We start from the raw sequence: 12,262 nt of genomic DNA on the forward strand, positions 1-12,262 counted from the left end.
TGCGGAAGCAGTGGACTGAGTCTGGAGTAGAAACATCCAGAGCCACCGTGCACAGGCGTGTGCAGGAAATGGGCTACAGGTGCCGCATTCCCCAGGTCAAGCCACTTTTGAACCAGAAACAGCAGCAGAAGCGCCTGACCTGGGCTACAGAGAAGCAGCACTGGACTGTTGCTCAGTGGTCCAAAGTACTTTTTTCGGATGAAAGCAAATTCTGCATGTCATTCGGAAATCAAGGTGCCAGAGTCTGGAGGAAGACTGGGGAGAAGGAAATGCCAAAATGCCAGAAGTCCAGTGTCAAGTACCCACAGTCAGTGATGGTCTGGGGTGCCGTGTCAGCTGCTGGTGTTGGTCCACTGTGTTTTATCAAGGGCAGGGTCAATGCAGCTAGCTATCAAGAGATTTTGGAGCACTTCATGCTTCCATCTGCTGAAAAGCTTTATGGAGATGAAGATTTCATTTTTCAGCACGACCTGGTACCTGCTCACAGTGCCAAAACCACTGGTAAATGGTTTACTGACCATGGTATCACTGTGCTCAATTGGCCTGCCAACTCTCCTGACCTGAACCACATAGAGAATCTGTGGGATATTGTGAAGAGAACGTTGAGAGACTCAAGACCCAACACTCTGGATGAGCTAAAGGCCGCTATCGAAGCATCACGGGCCTCCATAAGACCTCAGCAGTGCCACAGGCTGATTGCCTCCATGCCACGCCGCATTGAAGCAGTCATTTCTGCAAAAGGATTCCTGACCAAGTATTGAGTGCATAACTGTACATGATTATTTGAAGGTTGACGTTTTTGTATTAAAAACACTTTTCTTTTATTGGTCGGATGAAATATGCTAATTTTGTGAGATATGAATTTTGGGTTTTCATGAGCTGTATGCCAAAATCATCCGTATTAAGACAATAAAAGACCTGAAATATTTCAGTTAGTGTGCAATGAATCTAAAATATATGAATGTTAAATTTTCATCATTACATTATGGAAAATAATGAACTTTATCACAATATGCTAATATTTTGAGAAGGACCTGTATATATATATATGTTTGGGGGAATCAGAGGCTCCACAAACTCAACCCCTCTTCAGCAGCTTCCAGAAAGACTGGATTGATGGATGAACTGAGTTATCAAGGGAAAGTTAAATGTCTGCTGTGAAAAATGTTTCTCATCTCTCTGTTTCCCGATTCCTGATGCCTTTAGAGAGAGATTCAAACCTGGCATTTAGGGATTTCAGTCTATTTTTCTATCATTAATCTACATAAACTAAACTATTTTAGCCTGAAAATCACCTAACCAATCCTGAAATGTTTGGAACCATGTTTCAGACACACATTAACAATGAAACTGTGAGGAGCTGATAAATGAGGATTTCCAAGTTTGTTTTGTTGGAGGGTATTTATCAGAACCATCTGTCTTCTGGATTTTCATCCCAGAAGGTATAATGTTGCTGAATGGTCCTGATGTTCACAGCCACTCTCTGGCATGTGAAGACAGAATAAATCCAACAGCCTCCCCAGTCACCAGAGCCAAACAGACTAAACCATGCAGTGTCATACATGGGAATACTTACTCGTACTCGCTGTACTTCCAAGAAAACGGCTCTTTGGAAGGACTTCTCCCAAATAGCCAGGTCGGTGGCCAGCTCCACCCGGAAGGTGTGACTCTGACCATGGCCGACCAGAATGCTGAAGCAAAGCGACTCTCTGTCCTGCTGCTCAGGAGAATGCTCCAAGCCCAGGTAGAGCCTCGCCTGGAGCCAGCAGTCCTCTGTCATCCACAGCTGCAGCAAAAACATCATTTCATCAAGCTCAGGCCATCTTTTCTTCTTGTCAAGTTATAATCAGAGCATGAAATCTGGTTTTAATTTCTGTCACACTGTAAATCTTGATTTATGGATCCAACCATGTTCAGTGAAACATTACTCAGTCTGCTGAGAAAACACAGAGAAGGGGAAAATGACACTGATCCCACTTTTAACAACACTAACACAACAGCAATCTGCAACATACCTTATGAACCTTGAAAAGAACCTCATAGAGGTTATACGTTGTTTCAGCTTGTTCCCAGTCAGTGGCACCAATCTAAGAACATCAAAAAGAGTTTGATGAGAAGGCTGTGCATTAAACAAGCTTTCCTGCACTCATTCGAAGCTCCGTCTAATCCAAAAACAAAATGCAAATGAAAATTAGGCAGGAATGACTGATGCTTTCAGGAATCTGTGTGGATCCATCCTGTTCGCACCCTGCATGGGGAGAAAGTTAATCACATTACCCACAAAAGCTGCAGAAAGGGGACAGGATATTACAGTAAACACAAAGAGTTAACTCAGATTATGAACCACATAAAATATGTTTTAATTCATGGAAAATTTAGATCTGACACAGTAGGAAAGCATGAGCCACCGGCCTGATTTGATCTAATATCTGACCAACAGTGACATCACTTGTGGATCAGACATCAGGCTAAGACATCTGATCCATTCATGGATCCAGAATCCTTGGTCCTCAGCTGCTGGAGGTAAGGTTGACTCATCTTACTCTGTATGAATGGACAGCTTATTTTATAGCTATGTAAGGTGGGCCGCTCCATTTTTAGCTCACAGGTTCTCCCCAAATTTAGCCTCACCAACAAAGTTAAAAGTCAGGCTTGGTTTGCTCATGTCATCAACTAACCACCATTATTTGCTGACACCACCAGCTCAAAAACAGCTAAATGTTCAAGTAGTAGGATCAGAACATCTGCAAACATCATTAAAACCTTTGGGTCAATGCTATTTACTCCTCATGGGTCTAAAGCTCCCTTATTTTGGGTTTTATATGGTTTATTTGACCTGTTTTCCCAGTGTGGAATAATGACAAAACTGTGATGATTTTGCCTTTCACTTTTTTAAGGTGAAAGGCATGTTCAAACATGAATCAAGTGGTTGTCCATGTAAGGATTATGATTATTGATTAATTAAATCATAATTTGAAAAATTTTTATTTCTTAACCAAAAATCATTACTTACAAATAGAAATCAGAGATGTCCTCTGGTGTGGTGATTGTGGTCTCAAAGCTCTTTAATAATTATTAATTATTAACCAAACCACCAACTGTCACTGTTTATTCAACCACTTCACTGAAGGTGGAGGAACTTTGACGTTGTTTTGACAGATAAATCATTCTTCTATTAATTATATATATGAAGATTTATTGAATCCAAATAATTCTGATATACCATTATTCTGGTCCAAAAACCTTCACCTAACTAACAAACACTATTCTACACAAAGGGAATAACAATGACTACCTAACAATAATAATAAAAGAAAAATATATATATGCATTTAGTGTCTATGAAGATCAAACCAGTAGTTTTATGGACAAAATGTGTAATTTGGGTTAAATGGAAAGAAATCCTCCTGTCGTGTTGATGTCTCGATCGCAGCGATCAGCTGATAAACTATGAGGCCACGCCCCTTTAGCCACAACCAGTTGATCGCCCCAAATCTTGATAAAGGGTCATAAACTCTGAGGCGGGAACCCAGTGGAAAATCTCCAGTAATAAAACTGGAACAAAGAGAGGTCGGACGAGGCCCAGACCGCAGTTGCTGGGAATGAAAAACTTTTTAAAGTCCAACTTCTAACTTCTGGCTGATTCGAGATCAGCCGGACAAACATGAACCACGCAGCAGCAAATCAAAACACAGCTCAGCATAAAATTCTTCCATCAGTATTGCAACAAGTTAATACCTGAGATGAACTACAGGTGATCCTACATCACCTTAACTGCCTCATCCTGACCAGACCTCTAAATGCACCTATCCGGTTTAATATGAAAAGAACCAAATTACTTGGAGCTTGATTTCGTCTCTCCACCGGTTGAGGATGGATCAGGTCTGATGAAAAGGAGGGGAGGGGGGGATGACGCGTCCGTGATCAAATTATGAAAACAAAACGGTAATTTCTCATCCATCCAGGAGGGGAAAAGATGAAGAACCGGGTGTCGGCGTGGTCTTCGATCGGTAAATAAATCCTCTGATCTTCTCGTATCAGACAGATTTCCAGCTTTCAAGCTCTTCCAGGAAAGGCCTTGTGGAGCAAAGGTTCACCTGCGAGCTTTTGTCTCTCCAGATATGCGCCTCCGATGCGCTGTCCTGTGAGACAGGCGGGAAATGGCAACGAAACTCTGCATCTCAGCCGGGTTATGCTCCCAGTGACGTCAGAGCTGCAACGTCTGTTGAGCTGCGTGTGTCAAAATGTGCGACCAATATGGATGACCCCAACATCCCTCCTAGGTTCGAAGGGTGTGATTAATCGCAGTCTCTGAAGCTACTGGGTCCATCCATCATAGGAGCTGAGTCTCAATGATCCATGATCCGTGAAGAAGCAAAAGAAGTAAAAAATCAAAAATACAGGTCCTTCTCAAAATATTGGCATTTATTGTGATAAAGTTCATTATTTTCCATAATGTAATGATGAAAATTTAACATTCATATATTTTAGATTCATTGCACACTAACTGAAATATTTCAGGTCTTTTATTGTCTTAATACGGATGATTTTGGCATACAGCTCATGAAAACCCAAAATTCCTATCTCACAAAATTAGCATATTTCATCCGACCAATAAAAGAAAAGTGTTTTTAATACAAAAAACGTCAACCTTCAAATAATCATGTACAGTTATGCACTCAATACTTGGTCGGGAATCCTTTTGCAGAAACGACTGCTTCAATGCGGCGTGGCATGGAGGCAATCAGCCTGCGGCACTGCTGAGGTCTTATGGAGGCCCAGGATGCTTCGATAGCGGCCTTTAGCTCATCCAGAGTGTTGGGTCTTGAGTCTCTCAATGTTCTCTTCACAATATCCCACAGATTCTCTATGGGTTTCAGGTCAGGAGAGTTGGCAGGCCAATTGAGCACAGTGATACCATGGTCAGTAAACCATTTACCAATGGTTTTGGCACTGTGAGCAGGTGCCAGGTCGTGCTGAAAAATGAAATCTTCATCTCCATAAAGCTTTTCAGCAGATGGAAGCATGAAGTGCTCCAAAATCTCCTGATAGCTAGCTGCATTGACCCTGCCCTTGATAAAACACAGTGGACCAACACCAGCAGCTGACACGGCACCCCAGACCATCACTGACTGTGGATACTTGACACTGGACTTCTGGCATTTTGGCATTTCCTTCTCCCCAGTCTTCCTCCAGACTCTGGCACCTTGATTTCCGAATGACATGCAGAATTTGCTTTCATCCGAAAAAAGTACTTTGGACCACTGAGCAACAGTCCAGTGCTGCTTCTCTGTAGCCCAGGTCAGGCACTTCTGCCACTGTTTCTGGTTCAAAAGTGGCTTGACCTGGGGAATGCGGCACCTGTAGCCCATTTCCTGCACACGCCTGTGCACGGTGGCTCTGGATGTTTCTACTCCAGACTCAGTCTACTGCTTCCGCAGGTCCCCCAAGGTCTGGAATCGGCCCTTCTCCACAATCTTTCTCAGGGTCCGGTCACCTCTTCTCGTTGTGCAGCGTTTTCTGCCACACTTTTTCCTTCCCACAGACTTCCCACTGAGGTGCCTTGATACAGCACTCTGGGAACAGCCTATTCGTTCAGAAATGTCTTTCTGTGTCTTACCCTCTTGCTTGAGGGTGTCTATAGTGGCCTTCTGGACAGCAGTCAGGTCGGCAGTCTTACCCATGATTGGGGTTTTGAGTGATGAACCAGGCTGGGAGTTTTAAAGGCCTCAGGAATCTTTTGCAGGTGTTTAGAGTTAACTCGTTGATTCAGATGATTAGGTTCATAGCTCGTTTAGAGACCCTTTTAATGATATGCTAATTTTGTGAGATAGGAATTTTGGGTTTTCATGAGCTGTATGCCAAAATCATCCGTATTAAGACAATAAAAGACCTGAAATATTTCAGTTAGTGTGCAATGAATCTAAAATATATGAATGTTAAATTTTCATCATGACATTATGGAAAATAATGAACTTTATCACAATATGCTAATATTTTGAGAAGGACCTGTACTGTTCCTGTGTTCCTCTTGGCAGGAACGGGAGTTCACAGTTCAGTTTGTTTCTCAAAGGCCTATGACTGAGCAGGACTAAACTCTGACTAACTCATACCTGTCTATCAATGAGAAAAATACAAAAACAATACATTCACATCATCATCACATTCTTTTGGTCTTCAGCTCTGGTAACCCTGAGACAAAGTGAAACAAATATAAAAAGAAAGAAAAAAAAACAACAAGATAACCAAATAATGGGGTCATAGCTTAGTCGTCCAATTCCAGTCAGGGTCGGGAATCAGCCCGTGGCATTGGCAAAGGTAGCGCTATGAACCATGGGAAAATAAATGTGAAGGAGTCAATCCTGGTTTGTAACCAACTATGCAGTGTGTTATCTTAAAATCAACGTTTAACATGAGTTTAGGTTTAAACAAATTAGTTCTTTCAAATGATGATGGGATTTAACATAACTCCTGTTTCTGGTACGTTTTAGATCGGAAAAAGGAGAGGAAAGAAATGTGATATAATAATAATGGAACTGCTCTACTACAGCCTGGTGTTTTTGTGGAGGTTGGAAGGTGTCTGCTGTGGTGGACTTTCTCTACTAGAGGATTTTCTCTACTAAACCCAGCAGAACTTGGCAAGTAAGTATCCATGCCTCGGTGAGACCGCCTACAGATGAACCAACCTCTCTTAATAAGACTTTGAATGAAATCTCTGGCAGCAGGTTAAGCATCCTTGGATGTAGACCTGAGTGTCGTGAGACGTTGGAGGCCAGTACGCCATTTGTTGGAGGGTGTGGAGTGTGGCTTTGCAGCTCCTATGGCCCCCTACATGAGAGTAATGGGTGTAGGCTAATGTGACGCCCCTTTGGTCGGTTGGAACAATGTCCACAGCATGGGAGAGCTGTTTTATGCCAATCTGCACACTGGAGGTGCACACTCTGGCTGTTTTAAGGAGAGGGCGGAGCCTGTCTGCTAAGAGGAGTGTGTGGCTGTGTTGTGCCTCAGTTAAAAGAGGATCTTCTTGGCAAACACAGTCATACAGCTCTCTACCAGTTGATAATTTCTCTAGCCAGAAAGCTAGAAGCACTTCTGGTATGAACATGCTTTCCAGGTGTACACCTTCCACCACTTTGGAGTTGTAAGTGTTCACACCTGGGTTCCTTAAAGAGCAAAGAAATGATGCATGACTGCATCTTGGAGGAGTTTTCTGGGTGGCTGGATGCAGCTGTGTCTCAGAGGTGTCCATGTCTGGCACCGACGAGGGCCTGAGAGGTTCTTTGGGCTCCTCTAAGCTGGCAACCTGGTTTGTCACCAAGGATGATTTGCTGCTTGCACCCAGTGGTGTTTGCACCTCCGCCTGGACCCAGAGTTGGTCCTGGTGGCAGTCAATGAGTGGGGCCAGCCTGTCCAGCAGGTCCTGCCCACCAAGGAAAAGCTCTGTGTTCAACGTGCACATATAGATGGGGTGCACCAGGGTCATGTCTTTGAGTGTGATGTCCATCTCCACCCAGCTGGTGATGCTTACATCACAAGCTTCAGCCTGAAATGGTTTACTAAGGGAGAGCATGGCTCTACTCACCTCCTCGAACAAGACTGAGCCCATCTGGTTGATATCTGATCCTGTTTTAAAATGGAAACCCATTTTCACATGTCCTCCTATACTGGTCAGATAGTATAGGTAACCTGTATGCTCATTTTGGTTCAGTTTACTTAAGAACCGTGGAAAAGTGGTTTGTTGTGTTTCTCCTGGAGGGGTTCCAAGGGGTTCTTGGAGATTCCCAGGATGGTCTCCCATCCGTGCAGGTAGACTCCGATGGCTGTGGAGACTGGGTCCACGCCTAGCCGTGCTGGTGGAGGTTTTGGATCCGGTTCCACCGGATGGTCAGCTGCCTCTAATGATGGTGGAGGTTGGGTGCATGCCTGACGCACTGCTTCTGTCAGAATCTTGCGGAAGGCATCCTCCATCTCTCTCCTCAGGTTCCATCCTGCATGTTGACTCCAACCTTTACCATCAGGCTTACCTTTGGGCCTCATGTGATGGTCAGGTTTTCTGGTCGACCGGAAGTGGTCTGGCAACTTTGACTGTGGCTGGTACTCAGTACCAGCCCCCTGGTCCAGCTGACCAAACCTACGTTGTTCCGTTAACCTGTTCTTAACATGGGTTCTGTTTGAAGACATTTCTCGGCCTTCTAACTGTTAGATTTATGATTATTGATTAATTAATCTTTATCAATAATTATAATTAAAAATCATAATTTGACTAAATTAATTTCTTAACCAAAATCCTCATTTATGAATTGAAACCAGAGATGTTTCTGGTGTTGTAATTGTGGCTCAACGCCTTTGATAATTACAACCGTTAAATACTCCGTAATAATTAATAACTATTACCAGAGATGTCGCTGTTTAATCGACCCGTTTCTGCCGAAACGTGTGGAACTTTTAACCTTATCTTGACTGAAGAATCACTCTTGCCCAAAATAAACACAGAACGCCTTCTGTTACCATCTATGTGAATATTTATTAAATCACAGCCTGATACAATCCGCTCTTCTGATTTAATAATCTTCACCAACTCAAACATGCAAAGTTCTACACAAAAGGGGTAAAATATCTAACTAAACAACAATAAAGCAAAACAGCAGTGGGTGTGTATGGAATCAAACCAGCAGTTATGGCAAAAATGATAATATGACAAAGGGATGTAGTGGTGAGTGGAGGAGGGTCGCAGCTCCAACTGTAACTCAGTTATACTCAGTCATAAAACATCCCCCAACGCTGGGCGGGGTGAGCAGACAAAGTGTTATAAAACTTTTGATGGCAAGCTAGCAAGCAGTAAGGTTGGAAAAAATCATTAAACACTGTTGCTAGCTGAGCAGGATCAGTTATGATTTTTCCTGCTACCGCAAGTTCATATTTGTGCTTAGTGCATGCATTGGGATTCAGCAAACTGTTTAATTGTTTCCAAATCATCTTACCATTCCCTCCTGCTTCTAACAAAACATTTATGCAATATTTAGCTTTAGATTTGAACATTTCTTTAACTACTCTGTTCCTCACACTTTTAAAAAGCAGCTAATGTGTGGTACTTTTGCTTTTAAGAAAAGATTTTAGGGCATAGTCTCTCTTTTTCATTAACTTCCGAATGCCATCCGATACCCAAGGTAGCTGTATTTTTCTTCGTCCCTTCATTTGAGTTTTAAGAAACTTATTCATAGTATTACAAACTTTGAGAATATATGTATTACAGCAATCATTTATCTGATTCTTGTTTGAGACGTCATCCCAATTAACTCTTGCTAATTCGGCCTCAAATTTGGGTACGTCCTTTCTTGGAATTTGTATTATGTACTTATGAGCGAAAGCTCAAGAAACCTTCTAAGAAGAAGGAAAAGGTCTGGAAATTCAACCTTTTTCGCTTTAGCTGAAAAATCGTAATCAGACTTTCAGCTAAGAAATGCTACAACAGACAGCTGGGATGAGAGGAAGCTGCTCGTGTTCTGCTGCTTTCCAGATCCGACCGCTAAAATGGCTAAAACCTTGTTGGAGATTGAAATTACTGTTGGCATCATCATGCTTTCACATGCAGTGTAGCAAAATGACAGGAAAAACACCATTAATACTGATGCATATAATTGCTACTCTTACATGTTGAACATTGAGGGCAAGGACTTGAAAAATTAAGGATATCATAAAAAACACTATGGCACATAGTGCTGCCAGATGCAACATGGGTTGTCAGGATGAAGACCACCACTGGTTACTACCTGTAAGTACTAACCAGTCCCTTGCTCCAAGTGGAGGAGTAATTTACTTAACTAAACTTGCACTATTAGCAGCCTTGGGAGGAGCTTGCTGTCTGCAGGAGCTCTGAGTGGAGTCTCTGCTTCTCCTCATCGAAGGAGCGATTAGAGGTCATTTGAACATGTAGAAAGCATGCCTTCTGGATTCTGTTTTGTGGGAATCTCACACTGAATGGAGGCCTTAGAGCAGACCCAGAAGTTGACACTATAACTCACTCCAAAATGCCAATGAGTCTTCTCAAAGCTCTGCTGAATCTATCATCTCTACAGCCCAGTCTGAGGCAGGTTGGAGGACATTAAAAGGTAATGGGCTCTTTCCTAACAATTTAGACTTTTGTTTAATGTGTGTGCATGTGTGTGTGTTACTTTTAATAACTGAATCCTGTCCAAGAAGCTAATTAGCTATTAGCTTACGCAACAGTTTCTTTTGTCGTGTGGGCATAGGTTCTGTCTCTGAAAAATTAAACATGGATGGACGGAAATCTGAGAGGGTTTACATGAAGGATTGTTGTCCAAAGGCACAAATAAAGCAGTTTTCAAATATTCAGTAGAGCTTCGCAATTTTAGATTCTGCTGACCTGCAGGATGCTGTTGCATGGAAGTTTATGTAATATTAATATCACGATCAAAACAGTGGTTATGTTCAGGTTGGCAAACTCATCTATTATTTTAAGCATACTGTAAATAAAACAACGACTGCCAGAGCAAATGTTAACATCATGTCCAGCAATCTGAACAACACTGAGGTAACATCAGTGCAACGTGTGAAGAGCACACATGGAAGTCCATGAGGGAGGTCTAATAAGACCAGCCATCAGGGTGATGAAGAAAAGCTAAAGGAGAGAACCTGACATCCCACCTGGGCTCTCACACCCTGTTATTTTGTTCATTTTATTTCATTTATTGATTTATATAGAGAGCTTTAAAACAACCGGCCAAGGTGACCAAACAACTTCACAGTAAAATCACAAAAACACAGTGAGAATCAAAAAAACATTCAACCATAAAAATCAGACAACAAGAAAATAAGGATCACAGATAAAATGTCACCATACGACCTGATATTAAAAGCCTGCCAGAACAAGACTGAAGCTTAAATTTAAAGATGCCTGGGTCAGTGGTGGGTCGAAGGTCTAAAGGAAGTTGGTTCCAGTCGGGGTTCTGCCAGTGAAATTGCCCGGAAACATTAAATACATGCATAGAACAGAAAACGAAGGTGAAACATTCCTTGAATACAAGGTCTGAGAGTGTATCAGGAAACACTTCAGGTCCTTCAAGGCCTTAGAAATCTGCAGGGAGAACATGGCTGAAATGATGTGAAAAGATGGAAGGCAGAACATACCCACACACCTCAGCCATGCAGTCTGTAACAGAGAAGCAGATGTGGTTGTCAAAGTAAGTTAAAAGGAGACAAAAGGGAAGGCTGACCAACAGAGGGCGGAGCACCCACAGTGACTGTTTAAGCACTTCCTGTTTTACAGCAGCTTTAATGAAGAACAAAATGTTTCACATGTTGCACAAAACGCTCCATCCTTCATTCTCTACGTCTGACAGTGACACCACACATAAGCTGCTAATTATCCGATAAAAAAATAGTTGTATTAATTAAGTTTATTTTCACTTAAACTCACAGTTTACTCTGTAAACTCCACACAGAACGGTCCTCTATAACTCCAAGCTTGTTACTGAGGAAACTTCATCCATCTTTTCAACAACATTTCAATATAAAATTAATTCATTTTCTGAGAAAAGAAAGTTAACAAACTACAGAATTATTATCAACCCTGGTCCAGAAGCAGATCTTGACTGATAGTGGCCCATTCCTGCCTTTCTGATCCCATTCTGTTGGCTTCTGTTTTTCCACCATACTTCTCATGTGTTTTGATCTTTGAGCTACTTGTATAACAGTGGTCCATCCTGGTGGAATATCCCCAGATCATCACCAAACAGTTCCTGGATTGCTCTTGGAGGACCTTCTGATCCCACTCTTTGACCATAAAAGTGTTGTTGGGCAGAGCTGGAAAGAAATCCATTCCCTTGGTGGAGAAGCAGACCTTTACACGAATTGGATCAGGTTGCTTCACTGTGGGCACCACACAGATCTAATGACATAAAATGTTGGTCTGTTCTTGATGTTTTCTTTGTACTAAAGAGACCCTCTTTGAAGCTTCTTCCCTGCAGCTGAACTCAGCTAAAAGTTCTTGATGATCCAGAAAACTGTTCTTTCTTCTATTGTTTTCTTTCTTTTGGGAATGACCATGATGCAGAAATGTGTAAACACAACTCGTGTTTCATTATCATCATCACAGAGGAAAATGAAGGCATTTAAATCAACTTTCACAGATTTGGATGAAAGATTTTTAAACTACTTTTAAATGTATTGGCATGGAGATTCAACTGGCAGATTCCTGCTTGCAACTCAAGACTAAAATAGGCACAGCACCAGGACCCGTGCA

The 12,262-nt window shown here is 42.1% G+C and overlaps 1 protein-coding gene across 1 annotated transcript in view; it reads right to left on the reverse strand.

Moving 5' to 3' along the window:
• Positions 1–12,262, reverse strand: part of sntg2 (syntrophin, gamma 2) — a 100,394-nt gene that overhangs the window by 33,948 nt on the left and 54,184 nt on the right. Inside the window, exons 13-14 of the mRNA XM_047345535.1 lie at positions 2,016–2,087; positions 1,577–1,786 (exon numbers count right to left, since the gene is read on the reverse strand). Coding sequence (XP_047201491.1) covers positions 1,577–1,786; positions 2,016–2,087 — 282 coding nt within the window. The remainder of the gene's footprint in view (positions 1–1,576; positions 1,787–2,015; positions 2,088–12,262) is intronic.

Source organism: Girardinichthys multiradiatus, chromosome 19 (assembly GCF_021462225.1).
Source record: "Girardinichthys multiradiatus isolate DD_20200921_A chromosome 19, DD_fGirMul_XY1, whole genome shotgun sequence".
NCBI lineage: Eukaryota > Metazoa > Chordata > Actinopteri > Cyprinodontiformes > Goodeidae > Girardinichthys > Girardinichthys multiradiatus.